We start from the raw sequence: 24,406 nt of genomic DNA on the forward strand, positions 1-24,406 counted from the left end.
TGCCTTATCCCATTAGTTGATACATTCCCATATACTCCAGTTTTGTTGATACAACAATTTTTTGAAGCACTTCACAGTGAATGATTGTCTTCCATGGATCCCAAAGAATCTTAGGAAATCTTCTGCATCTTAGGCCACAGGCACAATCCATGTTATTTCAGCTTCCAGAAAAGAGGTTTTTCGAGTCTGACAGTCTGGTTTAGTTTTTCTGTTCAGCATGAAAACACAATAAAATCACTGCAACTCAAAACCAAGGCCAAGCACCACATTTGAAATTAAATGGAAATCAGGGGAGGGGGGATGTTTGTGCAAATAATTCACTCTAAGGTCACTAGGCAAATACTTTGCGTGCATTTGGACATGCACAAATTTCAAGCTAAATAAATAAAATGATTTCCTGTGTGGAAGCTGGGAATGTACAGCCCATCCACACTTACGGATGAAAAATATTCTAGTAATTAACCACTGGTAAATAACAGAGACAACTAGTGTACTGAATTTAGGTCATGCCAATTATTTTTCTCTAATGCATGTTGAAACATGCAACCTTATTCAAATCTTGCTATTTTTAGAAAACACTGAAGAGGAATTTCTGGTCTTTCCTCTTGCAGCCTCTGCAAAATGTTTTCCTACTGTTTTCCCTTGGATCCAAAGGAAAGTAAGATCTCACTAATGTTTGTCAGATGTAAGTTTCAATTTAATGCTATGCAGTCCTGCAAGTGTCTCTCTAGTACAGTTATGCAATCTCAAAGCACTGGAGCCAAAATAAAGTTGCCATTCTCCTAAAATTTTATAAAATTCTAACACAGTTGGATGATAAATACAAAATTATATTAAAAGCCCCACCATCAGGAGGTAAAAGAATTATTAATTAGAAGTCTAATATAGCATATTAGTATTCCCTCTGCAGATCACAGAAGCCCAAGTAGCAATTAATATAAGGCGCATTTTTTTTTTAATTAGAAACTAATCCATGCTACACTGGTTTCAGCATTAGCATCGGAAGGAGTGAAGTAGGTTACTTATAAGGCATCAAGTTGTCTATGCTGTTACCCACTGAATGTCTGCTTTTTTCGGAGAGAAGAAAAGATTCCTTCAGGTTGGCAGCAGCACTGAGGAGGAAAGGAGGAGAAAGGGATGTTGCCTAAAGCTCTCTTATTTAATATTTTCTGTGGAGTTTCCTGCCAGCCCTATCATGAAGATTTCTGGAATGACAATTTGTTTTAGATAATCAAATGAGTGAAACTGGTTATTACAATCAAGTTACATTTCCATGGCATTTAAATCTGCTTTTCCTATGCTCTAAAGTTCCCCAAGTCTCCCAAGAATTTCAGGCAGTGAGATTACATAAACAAAATTAAATCCCTAAAAAATAAACTAAGAAACATCAATTTCTTCTTAAAATGTCATAGAGTAACACAGGAAATCTCAGGACAACAGTCATCCCAGATTTCCCCATCCCCACGGACAGACCACTGTTTCTTCATGAAAGTGGCATTTTTAATTCCAAATGGATAGAATTAAGCAACCAAACAAAACTTCAGCTACAGATCTTCAGCAAAATTTCAGTTACAGAAACAAGGACTAAAAATAAAGACTTAACCTCCCCTAACTGCTTAGCCCCTACCCGAATTTAATTTAATTAGCATAGAACTCCACTAGTGTGCACAAGAAAAAAACCCACTGTCCCAGCTAACCCACATGTCAGGCCCATGCAGCACACTGACCTACTGTGGATTTGCATACCTAGCAGCCTCATGGTTAACCTGAGGCACATTTACTATACAGCAATAATAATCATCTCAGTCAGAGGTACAGCAAATATCATCTCATATCTAGAATTACAAAACCAAAACAAAACAAAAAGTTAAAATAATAATAAAAAAAATTTACCTGGTAGAGCACTCACCAAATATATTACTGTTGGGTTAGGCAAAGTGGAGTCACTTTTCCTTTCCTCTGTTGAATCTCTGGCATTCTACAGAAAGGAGGGTAGAAATTATGGAATTAGAGAAGGGATAAAAGGCAGCACAGCTGCACAGCTCAGTGGGAGTCCACGCTCACTCTGGTTTATACCCCCTAAGTCGTGCTTGCTGTATGTACTGCCTGCCTGTTCTGACTTAAAGAGTAGCTGAATAAAACATAGCACGAGCTGAATCCAGTTCAGACAAGCTAAAGGGTCAGATTTTGAATAGGAATTAGACACTAATGTGATTCTGAAAATCCCATTAAGAGCCTTTAGCACCTCTGCCTACTTTTATATCTTTAAAAATCTAGATCAGACAGCTTGCCTATGGTCGTGCTGTACATCTGCGGTGGAGCAAGGAAGTGCTGCTGCATTCCCAAGTGCTAAACCTCAAGGGCTTCGGGCCACACTCCTTCTGGAAATTGTTAGCGCTGATATTCAACTTAATTATCTTTATCCCTGGAAACTTCTATCTAAGTGAGTCCTCACTTTCCTGGTAAGCAACACTGGTGGCCATTAAAGCACATCAGAGACATTGGTCACCGAGATCTGCCTGGTACCTCCATCTGATCTAGGTATTTTTACAAGGTCAACAAAGCATGATAAATATTCAAATGAAAATAACGTTTCTTCTACCACTTCACGAAAAGCAGCTATCTAGATAGAATCGCGGCGCAGCTTTTTCTCGCAAAATGTATTAATCCACCTTAAAGCCAAAAAAATGGAGGATTCTTGATTTAACGAGGGAAAGAACTCATTTCCTTTGCTAAATTTGTAACCCTTCCCAGCTTCAGAATATCAATTGGAACTGAACAAGGATACCTTTTTTATTATTTTCATTTCTCTAAGACATTTTCCTGTTCTAGGGGATCCCAAGATTAATTCACCTCTCCTTCTTTGCTATATCTGTGCTATGGACTGGGCCAAAGGTGACAGCGAACAATCCACAGAAACCAAACATCAAATGTTCTTGCTCTGAACTTTCAAGAAACTATTTAATTTTTTCTTCTCTTTTTTTATATCATCATAAGGCCTGTTTATATACTTGGAGTGGAAACAGTGCACATTCAGCTGCAATTGATTTCCTGTATGGCAAAATACCTCAGGCATTCAGCTGGCTGGGAACACTACAGAGGCCTCTTACCATCACCAGTTTTCTGAGACCAGGAAGCTCTGCCCAACGCTTGTTCTTATGCCAGAATAAATAAGAGCCCATGCTGAGTATCCAAGTTAATTTGGTCTAGGCGAACCAAATCATAAACAGGCAAAATTTTATGTCTCAAAAATCCATTTAAAAAATATTGGTCTACTTTCAACTTCAACAGTAATACCGTCAATTTAATCTTGCTAATGCAGCATAATGTTCATCTACAGATGTTTTTTATATACAAAAACTACTCCATCTGAAATTTTCTTTTAATGAAATATCAATACATCTTCCCTCTCCATGCTATCTTCATAGCAATAAATTAACACTACAGGCAATTTCACAGACTAAAAGAGTATATTTTTTTCTCTTTTGATATCACTGAATGACAATTATAACAACAATTTTATTTACTTCATTTAGTTTTTTTCTGTTCATAACTGAATATATAGAAAAGCCTACACTAACACTTCTATGAATCTGAAGGAGGAAATACATGAGTAGTCTCACCAGGTTCCTGTGATCAGACTGTCACAGCTGTAACATTCAAATGCCCAACCACCTGACTGTACCTCAGATTGTAAATTAAGTGAAACAAAAATACAAAGTGAGCTGTAATTAACATCCTACTTTCCATTTAGTTCATGCAAGTTTCCTTACTCTCAAATCCTCCAGAGTCAAAGGACTCAATTTCAAGTGCTTGAGAAAGCAGTTTCTTTAAGAACCCTAGAAAGAGACAGACTGGCAATACAACCACAACCATTTAAATATACACACGAGTAAGTATATATACATGTGTGCATATATGCTTATATATATATATATATATATATATATATATATATATATATAACATATACATATGTTTATGTATATGGAATATACATACATACACACATTATACATAAAGAAATGAAAATCGGTGACCAGACAATCCTGAAGAAGTCGAAATTTTTATAGGAGCACTCTTGTTTAATAGTAGCTTCATCAATAACAGTTTCTTAGTTCTTGAGTAAAATTATTAGCCAGAACCTGAGGTACTCTCTAACCCCCAGAGGACACAATGGCCTTCCAAAACCTTTCAATTGATGACTTCTGACAGGATTCCACAGTCACATCCAAATTGACTAAAGTACAAGGTCTTGGATGCTACTAAGTGTTCTTCTATCAACCTTCTTTAACTTTTCCAAGAGATCTTTCCACAGATCTTGGTATTATCATACTATATAACAGAACAATCTGTAAGGAAAATGAATGTTTCATACCGTGAATTTTTTTATCAATTAAGTGGTTTATTTCTCAAACATCAATCTAAGAAAATTGAACACTTTTATACTAGAAACCCTATCACAAAGAAAACACGTGCATGTTCCCTTCAAGAAAGTGATTAACAAATAAACTGTTGTTTGTCCTACAATTTCTATTTCATCTTTAAAAAGCTTGCATGTCTTAAAATAGTCTTAGTTAATCTAGAAATATATCACAATTATTAATCAAAAAGCATTACCTTCTAATTACTTTTAGAAAATAAACAGGATTAAAGCATCAAGCAAGTAGCACCTTAAGAAGCAAAACTCCCAAAGAAACCTGCATTCATGTATTTAAACTGACTTGAACCATAATCTCTGGCTGTCCTGTGAAAAACACTTTGGCACTCCGGACTTTACATTGTAATGTTAAATTAGAAGCCCAGAAACTTGAAAACTGTCTTTCAAAATGCGGTAAAATGAAGATTCTCTTTTTAGGTATACTCTGAATGGGAGGCAACCAAAATAATTTTCAGTAAGAGGACAGGTGCTTTATTCTCCTAGGAGTCATTGAGACTATCTTCACCTCTGTTTTCCTCAAAAGTGTAAATGACACTCAACCCTTCTGTGTGACACACTCCCTCAGTCCCAAACTGAGGTGCTTGGTAAAAGGCTAACATTATCACCTTACTCCAAAAAACTGGTTCCCTCAAATGACGTGGTTTGAGTTTTGAAATCTCTGCTGTTTAAGGATTTCCTTATCCTGTTTCTGCTCGAGTAAAAGACCAAAGTAAGCCAAAGCCACCTAATTATGTATAATTGTGTTCCACAAACTTACATGTGGGAATTTGCTTAAATTACAAGTAGGATATCAAGACACTTGTTCCATTCATTGTCATCCCTGCTCTCACCTAGTCCCCAACCACACCTCACATCCAGACAACTCCATCCTTACAACTTGCATTATATTGTGCAATGGACATATTAAAATTGTGTCAACTGTAGCATTTTAAAACAAACACTCTTGTGAAACAATTCCACATACTGATTCTCTAGGCAAAGCTCAGAATAAAATTATTTGTAGAAGTTCACATGTTTTAGAAAGCAAACCACTGTCAAGTTTAATCAGTAAAGCAAAAATTTGGCATGACTTTTTACTGAGCTATGTGCCAGTTCTTAAAACCCACCTTTTGTGGCCAAGGAAAGCAGCTTGTTGTTACAGTATCAAGGGAAGGCCACATACTGTAGCACCTTCTTATTGCATGACCTAACTAATGAACAGATGGACAATGTGCGGCATCCCAAGGAAAAAGATTTATTTCATATGCAATCAGATAAGAGCTTTCCCAAATATATTAAGCCAATTTCATGGACTAAGAACATGCAGCACTCCTGGAGTTTCTCTTACTCTACCCATTCGCAGTAGTGAACAGCACAAAGCTGAATTACATGAGAAGGTCAACAGCTGAGTGAATCTTTGCCAGAACTCCTCCATCCCTTGTATAACCTCAAACTGTCCCAAGGAAAGGAGTCAGTACTGGGCAAGTATGGGCATAGACATGTAACTCTGATCCAGGTACCAGAACTAATTACCTCCTGATATGACTCAATATTTATAACTAAAAAACAAATGGAACCAATCCTGTACATTTTTCTGAAATAATTAGAATACTGGCACCACTGATCCTCTGTTAAATATTGAAAGAACTCCTCGTGCAGCACTGATATTGATTCAAAGAAGATCAAAAGGGGGGGGAACCCAAAAAATACCCCAAAACCAACTCCTTATCACTAAAAGTCAGTGGTGAAGACGCATTCAGATGGCCCTAGCACCCAAATCCCTCTGGAAGCTCAAATGGTTGCATGATGCACATAGCCAGGCTAGGCAGGTTCATCTGTCAGATATCTATGTCAGCACTGTCCCCTAGAAATGAAAGAGACTCACAAGCAACAGATCTTCACAGCAAAGGCTGATGACCAGCTTTTCTTCTGAAGACAGAAAATGAGATCATCACGGTTTTGTTTTTTTCAGAATTCTTCCTTGAAAAGTAGACACAGCTCCTATCCTACCCAAACAGCACGCAACGGCATGTGGAAGAAATCCTTTCTCCTCCATCCCTCACCTGTGCATACCACAGGTTCCATCACATCAATTCTTCACCAATGAACAGTAGAAAAAAAAAATCCCCTAATCTGCTTTGACCTTGTGGGAATCTGAGTCAGTGTCTATGCTGTGCTTTGGATGAACAAACTGCTTTGGAGAGGCCTGAGGAGTGCAAGAGTCAAATTCATGTTTGGTAACAGGGATGGTTTATCGGCAGGACCCTCTGCTGAAGAGTTGTAGGAAGAACCTCATCAACATGGTTTCTTCTGGATCTGCACTGTGCGTGGCAGCAGCAGGATAGCCCAGCTCTAAGACTGAAGAACTCAAGTGACACAGTCAGCATGCACAGCCATTACTGAGGAAGCACGCCTGTGCTGGTAACATGCCACGCTACCAAAGAGTGCTGCTGCAGGTGAAGTGGCGAAGTGCAAACTGCAGTAATGGAGATCAGCAGGATGAGTCCCCATGCAGGAAATCAGCTCTAAAATCTGCCCGGCACGGCTTATGCCTTGGCAAACCACTCTGTCCTTCACACAAAAAGAAAAGTGGAGTTTTCTTAATGCTCTAGTCTGCATTTCCCCACTGGCAAACTAAATAAAAGAAGAAAATGATTCCTGAAAAGGAATGTCTTCAGAAAACCTGGTCCTTTTCATCTGAGAAATTTGCCTAGCACTGAGTCTCCTAGCACCGACAACCAATTCAGGAATAACATCACCTAATGCAATGGAGGAATAGAGGCATGCCAAGATACTGCCCTATAAATCAGAAAGAAACCTTGGAGATTAAATGGTCATTGATGCCCTCCATGGCTTACCAAAAAGCTTATACTGTGCCTGATGCTTGGTGCTGCAGGTAGATGTTAAGAAAATAAGCCAGTGGCTTTCCCCTGGAAATCTGGGAAAAACTCACAAGATTAAATGAGTTCAAGCTCGGGAGGAGATGTTGGAGATGATATCCTCATACCACAAGAGAGAAGAGCCTTCATGACACAACCAACCTCATAGGGCAAAGATTTTAAGAGGCTATATCCAGTGAGGAGCGTGCTAAGTGGGCCTTTCTGCTTGCAGGACTGAGACAGTAACCTCCTCAAGGCAGCAGGAGCACAAAATGACCAAGATAAAGCAAGTCAGAGATTTTTTACTTCAGATTCATCTAACACGAGACTGACATTTATCAGAGCAGACTGATGGAAAAGAGACATTACTAACTGGTAGAGGATGAGGGAAGGTAAGCTATCTGTCCAAATTCAATAATGATTTATTGTTAAATACATCCTTGTCTACCATTCAAATAGGCTAAGACTGCTGATTCTTCTGAGAAATCAGTGTTTCTGCAACAGGCTGAATCTGTGATGACATCACTCAGACACTACAGTGTGACACCTCTCTGAGCAACTAGTGAGGTATGTTATCAGGATAATGACAAGGAATTGGAAAGTAAACAGTGACAAAGCTTCATAAACACTTGAGTATGAAGCATGCTCATCTTGGCAGTACTAAACCTGTTTGCAAGCCAGATATTAACTTGGTTTCAGTTTAAAACAGTAAGTGGAAAGCTCTGTGCATTCTGAAGTGATAAAGATTACAGGCATGTATAACAAGTAGTTCATCTCTCCCATCTAGTTTCAAAATTATTTACAAAGAAGGAACTATAATTTTTCCTTTGTGTCAGGCATCAAGGACACAAAGCATGATGTTACATTATACTGAAGTACCACAGATCAGTGGCAGCAGCAGAAAGCAAGTAGTTCTGCCACTACATTTCTGAAATGCATTGGGACCTCAGCTATGAACCTGGACTCACTTGGATAGGCAATACAAATACAGAAAAAAACCCACAAAACAAAACCAAAAAATCCTAAACAGCAAGTTGATACTGGTATGTAGAAATCACAACAAAGCCGCAGCAGACAGTATATGTAATCTTAGGGTATATATAGGAGGGTAAATATCAGTAAATACTTTAATAAAGCAGAGTTTACAGGGGGTTAACGAGGAAAACTTGCCTATGTTTACAGATAATGCTGAAAGATATCAACCATGACCATGAAAAGAAGCTGGTTTTTACCCTGTCTCCAGTACCACTCCTTACCAACCCAAACAGCCCTCTCCTTCCCAAGCTAGGTATCAAGGTTTTATCTACAATGGCTCTGAGTAAGCAACTGAGCAGGTGATTCAATCAGTGTTCCCATGACACACCTTTTATCTCTGCTCAGTACTTCCAGTGAAAGGACACACACATCCTACCAGCAGAAAACATTAGCTTCATGATACTAATGCCTGGAGAGTGATCCTGAAACATCTGAATGGATACGAAGGTTCAAATATTTCCATGTTAACAATCATTAAGTTAGGTTTTAAAACATCTGGGTAGGGCTCACATGCAAGTTTCTACAGAACACATGCTTACAGGAAGAAGTTTGGCACCTCTTGCAGTCTGAAACTCAATGACAGAGGTAAGCAAGACTTAAAGTTATTAGCTTCGGTCACAAGTTTACATGGGAAACTGCTGCCAGCTCCAAGCTATACTTGTTCACTACACTTATAATAGACACTACACTTATAAAACACACATGCAACTTCCACTAGCATAACCATCCATGGTCCTGTAGAGGACTAGGAAGTAGGACTCATGGAGCTCATGGCTAGGAAGGAAGGAAGAAAGAAAACCCTGAGATTAGCTCAGTCGGTTAGAGCACGGTGCTAATAACACCAAGGTTGTGGGTTTGATCCCTGTATGGGCAATTCACTTAAGAGCTGGACTTGATGGTCCTTGTGAGTCCCTTCCAACTCAGAATATTCTGTGAAATAAGAATTAAGTCAGATGCATCAAGCATCTCTTACAGACAAATTTTTAAACCATCACCTTGCTTTGTATTTTCACAGCAATGCTGTGAAAATCGTGATTAGTGAAAACACAGGTAGTGAATCACCCCCATATCCAAGTTCTTCAGAAGGAACCTCAGTCAGCAGCTGACAGTGGGTTTAAGAGTTTGCAACTTTGCTTGGACAACTGCTTCTTTCAGGCCTCCTTGATAAGTATCAGTAGTTTTTCCCTCTATTTCCTTCCCCAGTCCTCCCTGACTAGGCCCCTTTCTTTTCCTGCACTTGTAATCAAATTCACAGTTAAACTTATTTTAGGCCAAGTTCATATTAATTCAACTACTGGTGAATCAGACTAGATAGACCTATTTGATACAACAACCACAACTAAAAAAAAATGTTTATATCCTTAAAGTGATTTGAGAAACTTAAAAAACTATGAGATAGTTTGTCACACATTTTTTTTGAAAATTAATTAACACAAACAGGTTTTGCCAATACTTTTAGTTATTATTTAATCAGTTCACATTCATCTCTTGTATTCTTAACCACGTATGTAAAATGCTCCTGTACTCACAATCGTAATTGTTGCCACTGCACTAAGACTGACTTTCCTCTTCTCTCGCTTTGCTCCTGGTTGTCAGCTTGGTTTTGTGGTTTCACCCACCTGCTCTGATGTGTGAGGCTTTTCTAAAGCCCCAAGTCTTGGAGCATGACATCTCATGGGAATCTCAGCTTTTCTTTCAAAAATGAAAAAATGGGAAAATATTACTTTAATAGACTTCAAACCCAAAAGGAACTGAAAAATACTACAGGATTAATGGCTAATAAACCAAACACACAAGTTCAGGAAGCTTGAGCCATGATTGGAAGACATTGCTTAGGACTAGTGATGCAGCTCAGCTCTTTAGGTGGTTTTGGTTAGTCTCCCAGAATGAGAGGCTTAATCAAGTATTAAATGAGCAGCTATTAGAAATGCTTTGAAAAGCAACCTAAAAAAAAGGGGGGGGAGGGGGAAATCTAGGCTCCACATCCTTTGCATTCTAAGTTTACAAGAATAACACTTTCTTCCACTTCTTTTCCTCGTTGACAGTCCTACAAGCTAAACTTTCTTATGTGCAACAACAGTAATGCAGGTTCTCAGAACTAACCATTCAGCAACAGCTCTGCAAGTCTTTTGGCCATTCATGACTTTGCTGAGGGCTGCAATAATTATTTTCCCCCATGTCCCCCACTTAACACTAGAAAAGCAAAATGCCGTTTAGAGTAAGACATCTTCATTGTCCCTACAAGCCAGAATTCCAGCTCATTGTAGGAGGACTGCCTTATATAATCACAACTATTCCAAATGTCTTCAGTAGACATTACATTACTAACTTGCATTCTTTCATATTTCATTATTCTATCTTCTATTATATATTCCAGCTAAATATCTGCAGACTACACTTGGCCCCTAAGAAATCTATAGCAAAATAACTTCAAGCCATAACTAATTTAATGTGTCAATAAACATGTTTCTTTAACACAGCAATCATCCTTCTCAACACATGACTGAATACAAAAGGAAATGCACACCAGATTAATTCCTTTGTTCTAATTTATAACTGCCACAGCTTTACACACATCTAATCTGAGAAACACTTCCAAACAGAGTTCTGCAAATGGCTCCCTTTATCATAACCTTGGATGTTAAAATTATTTCCTGACACAGCACATCTGACCCTATGGACTTGGGGTACATGACAGGGCCATGCTGAGTGTCATCTCCAGCTGCCACCCAGAAATGTGGCGCCTCTCTTTCTTCATGACCTCATGCTCCCAAAGACCAAGAACTGCAGCTCTGGGGAGAGACGCAGTGGTGCCCAGCAATTGCTGGAGTGGCAATTGCACATGAGGAAAACAAACAAATAAAAATCAATAGTTGAATGAGTCTTTGGCATACTTTAATAGCTGTGCTAAATATCTGCTAAAATATTGTTATTTGGGACTTCTTAAAAAAATTAAGACATAAAACAAAAGAATCCCCATCCATTCTGACATCACATATCTTGTAGTATCCTTCCCTAAGAATTGTTTTGGTTTGAGATTGGTCTTTTTAGGCACAATTTTAGAAATAACACCTCTGTACAGAAACTTTTTTTAAAATATCAGTATCTCAAGCTTATCTGTGGATAATAGCAGACTTTGTAACTGTGTTCTTGATTGCCCCATCTTTGGATTGATCTCAAAAGTACTCACCATAGCCTACAAGTTGTATGGGTGATGCTCTCACAGAGCAGAGTAAAATGACAGAAGCCACTATTGAAATTACAGTTCTGTTAGTGTTCTATGGTAAAAGAAACAGTCAGATCTGCACTGCAGAGTTTGCATTCAAAGATAACAAAGCACTACTTCAAGTATGAGCCTTTGTCAGTTGCTACAGCCCTATCTGGTTAGCAGGACTTAAAAAGCCTTTCCTGAATTGGAGCTAAGAAATCTCAAGCGTAAGAAAGGCAGAGGAGGACAGGTATACCACAACTCAATCCAAACAAACGCACATGAGAAAGCTTTCAGACACGCACACAGCTCCAAATGACTTCACAAAAATACTATTACTGGTGCCACATGAAAACTGTATCAGTGAAAAGTTCAACCATACGAACCTACAAAGATAACAGTAGCAAAAAGTACCACAAACTCACAACTTGCCTAAATTACTTATTAAAAAAGTAAGCATATATTTTCACTTCCCTTCTAGCTTTAACTTTTTAGATCATAATAAAAGTTCAAAATAAAATAAGAAAAAACAAAACCACAAAGAAACCCAAAACATAACCCCATAAAAAACCCCTACCTAAAGAAAAACACCACCCCACTTCCACACAGGAAGGTACCAAGAGCTCAGTCATTTAGCTCCAAACCTTTCCTACTGGGCACAGTTTATACCACAGTCTTGCAATCAACCACTTCAGGCTCAAAGTATGCCTTTAGTCAGTTAACTTCTACTCTCACATCCTGCCCAAGGAAGAAGAACACATTAGCAGATGTCCTGAAATCATGAGAGCTGCCAACAGACTTGAAGATTTCCACTTAAAAATCAAGTCACTGCTGTCTTTGCAAGACGTTATTAAGACTATAAATTACAAACCAATTTGACTACACACCCTTTTTCTTTCTTCTTCTTTCGCTTTTTTGGAAAATAGTAACAACAAGAAAAATGACACATTAACACCTAGTGTTAGAATCATAATATGCATTTGAAGAGATGAACTCAGTTGTACAGCCACAAGTCGACACTGTTTACCTGGAGCTCTCTAGGTCTGTAAGAAACAGACAGCATTTCCATAAATGATCACGTGTACAACTGAATCTTTTATGAGAGTGTTTTGCACCATTTCGAGTCTGTCAACTGAGAACACAGAGGAGAAGTAGAGTCAAAATTTAATAGCTAAGCATCTGCATGGACCCAAGAACAATACCAATATTCATTAAGAGGCTGAGCTTAAACTGCCTTCTCGTATTTTCAAGACAAGCGCTCTATTAATACCTTTTCTAACCTTAGTATAACTCGTACGTTTTCATCCCAAAGCACCAAGACACACATTGATGAAGGGTTCCCAAAATTATGACAACTACGTGCCACACACACACCAGGAAAAAAAAAGAACCTAAAAATAAATCTAGAGGAAACTACATATTGTGCCTTGCCAACCACAGTGAACTGCACAGCCAGGAGTTGCTATAGCCAGATTTAGCTCCATACAAGCTAACAGGATTCCTTTATAAATTTAGCTAGAGGCATGGGCAACAAACGCTTATGGAAATTTGAACCCGCAGCTCTCCAGCAGCAAAGATTGTTCTCTCCAAGAATGAAACAGTAGTAAAAGATGACTATTAGTAGGCTCTTATTACATAGCTTTCAAAACACCTATAAGTCATCAGGTTCTCTAGGCAGCTGAAGTACCAGCAAATGTTAAAAGAAAAAAGCAAGGCCACAGCTCTTTCTGAGTCTGTCAATTAATAATCAAAGAAGGAAAAAAGCCAACTAAAGAGAGACTATATTGGAAGCCAGTCATACAGCTAAGTTTGTTTCAGGTCCTCTTCCCTCATACTTGGAACAGTGTGGTTTGACGAGAAAGAAGGAAAGGAGTGCCTCGTGTCTGTTAATGCTAACCGAAGGATGAGCTCTGAAGGGCTTCCCCACAAGAGGGACAAGGACTGCGACGCGCAAAGCAGGGAAAAGGCTAAGGCAGGAAATGGGGAAATGCATCCAGGGTCCCACAGGACAGCGGGACACTGCTCTGCCCCACTGCCTCTCCCTCTTCTTCCTTCCCCAGAATAAACGTTCCTGACACTTAACAATAGATCGATCTTATTTTTAACTCTCTTTAGTCCACACTTATCACAATCCCGTTAACGTTACTTCAAAACATCAAAGACTGAGGGTCTTTTTTGGAACGGATTTTTCCAGAAGACACAGGTTTGCTAAAGCATCCGCACGAAACCTGAGGCCCCACGCAATTTTGTAATATTTTAAAGGAAACACCTCCTCCCTCGCCAAAAAGACTCAACGAAACCCTCAGACACCCTGCGCGAGGTGCAGCTGCCCCCGGGCTCCGGCGAGCACAAAGCGCACCAGAGGGCAAGGCGATCCGCAGCTGGCGGCCGCCGCAGCCCCGATGAGAGCCCCGCGCACGGTGCCTCCTGCTCCCGCCGCTGGGCGAGGAGCGGCGGGGCTCGCACAAAGGCTGCGGTCACGAAACGCCCTCTCCCCTGCGGACCCCCACCCCGCTCCTTCCCGGTGGTTTCGGGGGCTGCAGGGCATCGGGTAACTCACCTCCCGCCCGCCCCGATCCGATCCGATCCGATCCGGGAGCCGCCTCCCCCTCCCCGGCGCGTCCCACTGAACAAAGCTTTCCCCCGGCAGCGCTCACCGGCAGCCTCTCGCCGTCTTCTGCCCTCGCACACCCCTCCTCCTCCCCCGCTTAGTATCCAGGCGCAGGGGTGCGAGCCGGGAGTGCGGGAGGTTACCCCGCCCCGTAACTCCTCCGGCGGCGCTGGCCGGGTATCCCCTCGCAGCGCCCGCGGCCGCGCCCCGGTCCCTCCGTGCGCTCGTGCTCCGGGAAGCGGCTTAATCTCCAAACTTCCTCCTCCTCCTCCTGCCGGCCGGGCAGAGGAGTCTGTGAAACTCCCCTCCTCCATGCAGCTCCCGCAGCCCAGCCGCTGCCTCAGCCCCTCCCCGGGGAGGCTCGGCTCGGCCCGGCCCGACTCCGGGCTGCAGCTGACTCCGCTCCCCTTCTTCTTCTCCTCCCTCCTCCGTCCCCCATTCTCCGAGGCTGGGAAAGGGGGGTGGGAGAGAGATTAACCACTCGGACTTGTCTCTGGAACCGAGCCAAAGAGAGCAGTCGGATTACAGCTCCGGGAAGAAAAAAAAGGGGAAAAAAATCCACTACTGTTTTCACGCAGGGACAAGCGCTCGGCTCTCCTGCCTTCCCCCGTGCGTCAGGGTACAGCCTGTCTGCCCGGCTGCGAGCCCCATGCCCGACTGGCAGAGCTGCCCACTGGCTCCTCTCCGCCACCACGTTTGAAATTCAATGATCGAAGGCACGACATTGGTATTAAATGGATAGAGCTTCTGTAAATGAATTGCCAAAATGCCACAGAGGTAAATCCACCCTGAAACACAGACCCGTAAAAAGCAAAATTCAAAGAAGTTGTAGAGACTACACCTGCCTCCTGGCAATCTGGGTGGGCCATCTTTTTTGAAAAGGTGATTTTAAAGTTACACGACATTAAAAAAAAAAAGAATAAATTAAAAAGACACACACACAAAGAGAGAAATGGCTTAAATAAAGCCTGAATTCTTCATACATGTTCAGTGGTCCTCATTCATCTGAGCCGTAACAAAATCCTTGGTTTCCTGTAAAACCTTTTTCCATATTTCACATTCAGTAAAGCTGTGTTACTTTTGTTCTATAACATAGTTTCTCCCTCTACTCATGCTAATATACAGCATGTGGAATGTGAGGAAATTTGGGAGGTTAGAACAACTCATACTTTTCAGAAGTCAAAACAAGTAATTACAGCAGTAATTCAGAAAAGGAGGAAGTTTCAGGGTTTGCCCTCATCTCACCTGTTCTCACTGGAATCCTAGGGAAAAAAACCAAAACAAAACCAACAACTAAAAAAAAAAAACCAAAAACAAAAACAAAACCACCACAACAAAACAAACAACAACAAAAACAAAAACCCAAACCCAAACCAAACAAAACAACAAAAAAACCCACAAAATGAAAAAAACAACAACAAAACTCGGTCAGGGTCTGTTTCTCTATCATTGATTCAGAAGCCCAATATTCACACTGAACATGCTTCAGACCAGTGATGAATTTTAAAAGATTACCACATTTATGAATTCATTTTGGCCATGTTTCAAAACAAAGGTTTGTGTTTGACAACTAGGACTATATTAACTTCTCAACTAAAGGAAAAAATACCTCAAGTGTTTTAATGACAGCCATTCTGCACATAACATTTATTCACATTGCAGAATTAGAGCATAGTTATCATAGCATCATAGAATATCCTGAGTTGGGAGGGACCCTCAAGGATCATCAAGTCCAACTCCTGGCCCTTCACAGGACAGCCCCAGGAGTCACACCATCTGCCTGAGAGCATTGCCCAAACACTCATTAAACTCCATCAGTCTTGGTGCTGTGACCACTTCCCTGGGTAGAGTTCCACTGCCCAACCATCAACCTCTGGGTGAAAAACCTTACCACCAAGGGGTAAGTCTTGCTCTCCCGCTACTGCCTTGCGAGCCGTCACTGTCCTATCAGGCAGGAAAGGCAGATCATGGGATGCTGGACTCCACAGTTAATATTCTGGAATGGTGCTCTACGAAGTCACTTGACAAAGGACAAAGGGGGAAAGGTCAAGTAATTTCAGATGTGACTAGTAGCTTCACTAAACCCAGCCCACTGGTCATGACCTCCTGCACTGCATAGCTACTCCATGTCTGAATTCAGCATCCAGCTGAGCACACATCCTTGCCTCAGCACTCTACACTCTGGCCTTGTGCTGGAGCAAAAGGTTAGCCTTCATTTGCAAGCCAATTAGAAAAAAAAAGAAAAAAGGCAGCAAAGCTGCTCTGATGAAACTACCGGGAGAGGAGCATTTGTAACTCCTTCCCATTTGGGGGATCAGGGAATGTTTTTCCTTTATTAATAGATCTTTCAAAGACGGTAATAAAACAAACTACTGGTTGATGCATTTAACTCGGTCCAAATTAAAACAAATGAAAATACACACGCATCCCCAAATGAGAAATACAGCAAAACCCCCAAACCACAGAGTATTTCAAGTTCCTTTAAGAAACTGTACAGTCTTTGCCAATATGTTTTAAAGGTCTTACATTATCTATTCCATATGGAGTTTGTTTTTCCTCAGTGCTATGACTAACAAGAAAAATCTAGAGGAGAATTCTCTTCCTCTCTCTTCATTCTTCTATCTCCGTTTCCCCAAAGGACTGATCATGAGCCTGTCTGGTTGCTTGTTTGTGCTAAAAATAGCATTACAGTGGACTGACCAAATACCTTCAGTTTAAAGTCGACTGATTGACAATGTACAATCATTGTTGCAGAAAAAATGAGAGAGGTTTAAAGGTCAAGCTTTAGAACACTGTAACACAAAACAGTGTATCTGAAGAACCACCCATTTTTGGAGAAATTAGATACATGGACAAATTGTGGGAACTCCTACCTTTGAAGGTAATCCAGGTGACCATTGGTGAAAGGGCGGGAATGACAAGGAGGCTGCAGGCAGGCAAACCTTCCTCCTGGGTATTGCCTGTGCACCAGGTCAGTGGCACAGGCAAGAGCACAAATTGTTGTGAGGGTTCCCAACAGCTTGCTCAGTCACCCTCAGCAGCACCCCTGTGCACAGGCAAGAAGCAAGCCTCTGCTCCCCCTGCATTCACCTTTTTCAGCGCACATCTTTTTCTGCTCACTCACACAGCATCTCATACTCTCACACAGCAGGATCCCCGCCTTCCCCCATACATAAGGTGGGATACGGCCTCATCCACCAGCTCTTCACCTCTGTCCCTCCTGCTGCCCTTGCAGTCAGAAACTTGCACTACTGAGCTGGTGTCTTTCACAACAGTGGTCAGGACTTGTCTTCATGTACCACTTGGAAGTGATTTGCTCACTATAGTTGGGAATCTATAACTTAACACTATTTCCCTTTTGGGGATTTTCTTTCCTCCTAGAAAGTCTGACTATATCAACTAGTCTACCAATAGGTTTGTACACATACATATGTTCTCAAACATCACGGCATTTCCATACATCACCAGGTCTGAATTGCACCCATCATTGTGTTCATGTTTTTCTCATTTTATCTGCGACTCAGCAAAACTGTAACCAATGCCTTTAGAGGTACAGAAATCTCTGTCACTTCAGTTTTGCTGACTGATGATGAATTTCAGCATTCACTTGAAGAGAAGCACAAGTTTATCTGTTCCAAGTTAGAATCTGGAGAAAAAAAACCCTGTCCCTACAATAGCAGAAAACTGCTACTTGTAAAGATACCCTTCACACACACTTAAAAGACAAAAAGACACATCCTAGATTTGATTGTTTGGTTAAAGGGGGGATCTGTAAAAGCAAACAGCTGCATCCATGCCATGCACAAGGGTGTAAGGCAAGGAAGATGGATATAATCTTAACCTGTGCACTCTTCAGTCAGCTTAAATAATAATAGTAATAATAATAATAAGCAGTATGTTCCTTGCCTTGCATCCAAATTAATTATTCCACCCACGATACAATTTAATTGGCAGGCACAGGTATGCTCATTTGCTTTGCAAAGCAATATTATTAAGTGTAGGGTTTTTAGAGCTATGCTCCTGTTTAATAGAATATACTCTTTCATGTATGCTAATGCCAAGGAGTACACAATCATTCCAGTAATTATATGTTCCAGTAAAATCATTAATATCAAATAAAATGCTATCATACCTACTTTATGCCTTTGTCCTGTACATATTCAATGACCTCTAAGTTGATGATCTATTTGTGTGAAAAAAATTGGAAGCATATTTAAGTCTTTACAGAAACAGCTGCTACACATTTAATCACAGAAAGTTCAAAATATCTTAATCTTACTGCAAAGTTTAAGTGGAAGTACTTTAAATACAAGATGACTTTGCATGCCACTTGCCTTGGCGAACAAATAGTGTGCATAAAGAACGGGAGTGGGAAGATGAAGTTTAGTGGTTACAAGTATGAAGACTGTCAACATAAGAAAAGAACAAAATATTGTACAGAAGGAATTGACTGAACTTAATCTTTCTAAGGAGAGGCTTTGACTCCGTTGTCTGGGAGTATTTCCATGCAGAAGTAAACATCTTTGAGATCATTTGCTTTTCCACATACCAGCACTGCTTGGATTCTCCACAAATGCAACTGTATTTCATAAAAAAAAGCATACAGACTAGCTGCAATTTTAATGAAAGAGACTTTTGGTAAATTCAAATGCTAATACAATTATGTTGCCACCTTCAGGTCCCAAATTCCTTAGAAGTCTTGGGTCTTAAGCACAACCTCCACCATGATGCTTTCTTCATTGTGATAAATAATAGCCTTCTACACTTCCCATCTGTTCTTCTCCAGAAACTTTTTCTTCTGTCTTATTCCTGAAAACATTTGCATCTACACCCTTGCAAACAAAAAACATGTTTCAGTCTTATAAAGGCTTATCTTTTTCCCAGTGAAATTTTCTTTGGAGTATTTTAGATTGTAAGGCCAGAACTGAGCAGTTAATTTCAAACTTGTGGACAAAGATGGCCTTCATTCGTCTTGCTCTGGGAGAAAGTCACTACTTATTCCGTACTCTTCATACCAAAGCCACCAGGTAAGGATGAGCCATTGCAACCCCTCCAGCATGCTCATCCCTTTTCTCTGGACAGGACAGTCAAAAGCACTCAAAATAAAGCTGGACCAGGAATGCAGCCAATCCCTTTTCTCTGTTTCATTGCTTGCATAGCAGACAGGCTTGCAGAAGGTGCTTGTTTCTCAAAATTCAGCTGCCTCTTTTTGGCTTAAATTGATTATTCGGTAAAAGGGTATTAAGGCATGTCACAAAGAGACCTTCGGTTTGTGTCTTTGATTTAGGGACTGCAACATCGTGCTTTTCAAAAGGTTTTTTTTTTCTTTGTTGTGAGTCCATGTGCAAAAAAGGCAAGAGCAAATCTGAGGTCTTAAGAGCACAACAAAGAATACATTAGAGTTGCTTTAAGCAGCAACTAAGAGTTACTTTACAACATTGCTAATGCAGGTTGCTCAGATGGCAGATGAGTTCATCTGATTACAGGACTCCAACTTCAAGAAACTCCTTCAAACACTTAACCACTGGTTTCTTCTGACTCATCCAGGTTATTAAAAAAAATATTTTACTACTTACATGAAAATCTTGCGGTTCTCTACTTTCAGCTGTACCTTTTAAAGCACAATGCTCCACAATATTTAGACTAATTGTTTTAAACTACCATCTGAGTAATAAGTAATAAACATGCTTTTTTTTTTAGGTAATAAACTAAATTCATCTCCTAACCTCTCTACCAATTAGTCCTTGGAGTATTTTCTCAAGGACAGTTGGATTCTTCCTTGCATTTAGTCTGGTTTGCTGCCCATCAGAGAGCAGGCAGATTGCAAGGGCAGTTCTCTGGACATGGATCAGAGAGAATCCCAAGGGGCAAATTTCCAGGAAGGAGCTAAGAGAACTGTAATCTCCTTTGCCGTATCGCTGTCTAATGCAACACGCAGTCCAAATCACCTATCAGATAACTGCTCTGCCACTGTTCAGCCATCCCAATCCTCATCAAAGCTGCATCCTGTGCTGTCCTAAGCTACTACCAGAGCAAAAAGCTATCTTGAGGAAAGGCTTTCCTATCTCTTAATAAATTGTGTGAATGGCAAAAGCCAACCAGGTCACAGGCAGCAGGTGTAATTCATCACAGCCCTCAGGCAAGTTAACACTCAAAAGCTCTCAGTCACTGCAGACTGGTAAAGGGGAGGTGATACTTCAGATCGTATCAAAGATTTAACAAACCTGCTCTGGTTTCATTCTGCACATATCTACATGAGTGCAGACAAGGTAGTGGAAAAGGAAGTCTCAAAGCTTTATCAGGAGTTGTAGCAATCAAGCCTGTTAACCTCCAAATGGGAACTTGCATTAACCTCAGTCAGTGCCTGTCCAGAAGAAGGATGTAAGCCCTAAAATGAAGATCTGTCACTGACAAAAAAACAGAGAACCTCTTACAGTTTTTAGAAATCTTACTACCTACTGTATGGATTGATGCTTTTGATTATTTAATAGTTGTATATAGCAATCTAAAAATGCAAAATACTTTAAACAGAAGAGAGAAAAAAGACCATATCTCAACCTCAGACAAAGGGGATCGAGAGCAGAAAACATACCTCAGTGAAATAATGAAATAAGGAAGAAAAATAGAAGAAAGGGAAAAAGAAAAACAGGAAAACCACAAATCCTAAAGTGTTATGGTCAGTGATGTTAATTCCTTTTATTTAATGCAGAAGGTTAACACAGAAGGCTAGTACAGGAGAAGAACCCAAAATTCAATCAGAAACAATCATTTAGAAAAGGCAGTGTGTTGCAGCATCTTGTAAATACTTGTTTATATGAGATGGCCTATATACTTACTGGTTATTTTGTCTGTTCAAGAAATCTGAATGCTAATGTAACAGAAACAGTTCCAAATAATTCTGAGACAGTGTGATTGACTGTCAGTTTTCAATGTTTTGAAAGAATTTCACTCGTCAAGGAGCCAGCACACTGTATTATTATTGCAGATGCAAGAGTTACCAAATAAAGTCACATCAAAAACTGGAGTATTTGGAACTAGCAGATCAGAGAATCCTAGAGTTTTCAGAGTGTCTCAGAGACAATAGTGCCCAACTATCACTGCTACTAGAATACTGTTACTAGATTATTCTGCTATCTCAAGATATGACAGATGAAATCACCTTCATAACATCCTTCTCATAGCCACAGACAAAGCAACTGATGCAAGAAAGAGACAAAAGTCTGTTCTCTTTCCTCAAGCCTTCAACTTTATGATACATCTGTCCCAGGACAGTGACCCACTACATCACTTTGAACAAAAAAGCCAATGAACACTTAAGTCTGTTAACTGCCTGTAAATCTAAGCAGCTGTGTTGTGAGTCATTTCAGGACTGGCTAATAATTGAATAAACAACTGTAACTGTGCTCCATGAAACTCCCATGTTTCCTTTCAGTCCTGGCTTCTCCTCTCATGAAAGCTGTACAAGTTAGGGTGCAACCACACAAACTCAGTCAGCTGTGACAATGTTTACCTAATACCTCTAGTTTACCAGCCATCATGAAACATATCCTGGCTCTGAGCATCTAACAGTAATAATTTCAGAATATCCCAAATACAGTGATGAGAAACTTGCTTACTAAGTGATATTTTGAGGGCCTCAGATAACAGCGCCATTTATTATTTATATTGTAGTAATGCTCACAAGGCATGGGACCAATGAGCTAAATGCAGCATTTGTTAAACAAAGGAAAAGGCAATCCCTATACCAGGGAATTTACAATCTAAGTAGAGCTGAGTATGTTCTGAATCTTTGAATAAATGTAGCTAAAATTTCACCGGAAGGAAGGTCTTTTTATTCTAGATAAATGCTCTTTAACCTATGGTCTACTTTTAGGAGTCCTGGAAAGATAACTGGGAAAAGAAGGTTTACTTTGGTAGACTTAGATTCACTTTATATGGGTCCACAAATTGAAAATACTAATCTTAAAGATTTGTAAACTATCCTGTGGAATTGCATTGTTGTTCAATTATTTTACGGGATCATAACCACACAGTTTGCTAGAGAGTCAGTCACTCTGGGAAGTACACTGAGACACGGAAAGGGGGCAATATTCCTGAGCCCCACTGACTTCTGCTGCATTACAGCAAAGGCCACAGACACACCCATGCAGACTGAACAGTTAGCAGCAGCAACTGGGAAAAAGCTAAGAGAGAAGAGAGCGTAGGAACCACAAGATTTCACCTTGGTTCTGCAAAGTGTTGGAAAGAGTACAAACAAGCTCTAGAGTCTGTAAAAATCTATAGATTTTACTAGTATATAAAGTAATTCCTAATAAACCTCATGAGGTTTATACAAAAAGTTTGTAATGTGAAGATCCCCTACTGGTGAGCAGATAACTTTGCTGCTGTGACTAATTCAGCCTGTGACAGCTTTGCCAAGGCTATAAACAAAATTTCAGGCTGTTTTATTGACACGAATACTGCTGGAAAAAGCTCTGACACTCTTCCAGCTGCATATTTCTTTTCACCTACAAAACACCACTATAGCTTGCACAATATCGAGGCAAAGCAAAGTGAGAAGTGCTTGTGCCTGAAGCCTAAATTTGCTTTGATAGTCGACAACTATCTGGTTTGCCATTCCTGGAGGAAGGTCCTCACAGCTGTGCTTTCCAAAAGACAACCATGTCAGTGTTGCACACTGCTGCACAGAGCTCCCTTTAAGAAGAGCCTGTGTTAATAAGGTTAGGAGATATTCTGGTAGAGAAACAAGTCCAAAAGTGCAGGATCAATCTGGGGAGAAACAGAGTCCCAGGGCTGATATCATAAAGTAAAAAAAAAAGCTAAACAAGGTCCACCAGCCTGTGTATTTTTATTTTTTTTTTTACCTGCAGAATGAAGATCAGTTTTAATCACAATATGTTGTTACAGCCAACAGATATTACAATTATTTTTCTAAATCTTATGAACTGGCATGGCATAAAACTGTTTCACTGGAAAGCAATAACTATAAATGCAGATACTGATATTTGCTTTTTGTATAAAAACAAATTAATCACAAAAATCTTTCTTTGTCTACCAGGCAGCTGATGTGCATAGCAGACAAAGAAACACTTTTTAGCATGTTTCTCAGAACCAGATCCCTTTTGACAGTAGTCAACAAGGAAAGGAATGTCTTTATTGAAATCCATATTAGAGGCAGAACATTTTTCTGTTCTACCCTAATCACTTGAACTATGTAAAGTAGTCCTTTTGACTACCTTTTTCTTTTCATTAAAAAACTCTCACTTTTATGACACCTTCCTTTAGGCCCAGGATTGTGTGTTTTGACAGGCTGAGTCTATGGGCCTATTGTATCTTCCACAAAACAAATTAAGCCAAATGCTTGTTAAAATCAGTTGTTCCTATCTGGGGAAAAAGATTTAACAAGTAGGGAAAAAAAAAAGGGTATTGTCTCACAATACCAAATACCTTGATCTATCTCTCTCACTCTACAATCTACCCTTTTGCCACCTTTTCCATTTTTTAAGTTCTTTGTGGGGATCTTGGACTAATCATGTCTATCCTATCACTGCATTCATTGATGCTTGGGGCCAAATTTGTTCGTATAGAAGGAGAACATAATTTCGGAAGTAATCATGAAAATGGAATAAACATCCCTGGAAAGAAAGAGAGCTCAGATTTTATCTTATATTGCCCATCTTGTTTCTTTTGCATATAGCAAACATACAACACTACTTATTATAAAGTACTGAATCTAGAAAGCACTGTGCTGCAAGCACGTTTTGCTGCAAGCATGTTTTCTGTGTAGAACATACTTAATGCATGAAGGAAGACAATTAAGTATTATAGCAGAAGGATATGGATGGAAGAGAAATTTTTTAAGAAAAGAGATGATCTGCTCCATCTCCCTTTCTGGAACGCTGGTTTCTCCACCTGGAAAGACACTCCAAAGCAGAAAAAGTAGTACAAAAAATTACTCTTGAAAGGGCGATCAGAGAGCGAGCGTATACACACACCCTTCCTTTTGAGTAGACTTTCCTGAAAATTGCCTCAGCTGTCTGTTGAGCTCTCATGGAAGGATTTTTCCTTTTTATTAAAACAAATAATAAAACCCTTCCTCTTCATATTTGGGAGCCAGCAACTCTCCTCAGTGGCAGCGGTTCCAAAGCTTTTATTGCACAAGCCCCTCCCTGCTCTACACAGACTTTGCACTGAGCTCTGCTTTTGTTTTATGACACTGAATCGTCTGGGCTCCTGAGTGTCATGCAGCACTG

General features: G+C 40.1%; 1 protein-coding gene across 7 annotated transcripts in view; it reads right to left on the minus strand.

The window, feature by feature from the left end:
• PLEKHG1 (pleckstrin homology and RhoGEF domain containing G1) overlaps nucleotides 1-14,506 on the minus strand; it is a 129,865-nt gene extending 115,359 nt beyond the window's left edge. For 2 of the 7 annotated variants that reach the window (XM_027733861.2, XM_027733859.2), the window contains exons 1-2: nucleotides 14,200-14,287; nucleotides 1,910-1,978 (exon numbers count right to left, since the gene is read on the minus strand). Coding sequence is in view for 2 of the 7 variants with exons in the window: in XM_039385708.1 (XP_039241642.1) it covers nucleotides 14,200-14,467 (268 nt within the window). In the remaining 5 variants the exon portion in view is untranslated. Of the gene's footprint in view, nucleotides 1-1,057; nucleotides 1,113-1,893; nucleotides 1,979-14,199 lie in introns of those variants that run through there. The other 5 variants (XM_039385708.1, XM_039385707.1, XM_027733860.2 and 2 more) reach the window with 4 other exon arrangements.
• Nucleotides 14,507-24,406: the final 9,900 nt, after the last annotated feature.

Source organism: Pipra filicauda, unplaced genomic scaffold (genome assembly GCF_003945595.2).
Source record: "Pipra filicauda isolate LSUMZ 115617 unplaced genomic scaffold, ASM394559v2 scaffold42_size3861933_pilon, whole genome shotgun sequence".
In the NCBI taxonomy this organism is placed as follows: Eukaryota; Metazoa; Chordata; class Aves; order Passeriformes; family Pipridae; genus Pipra; species Pipra filicauda.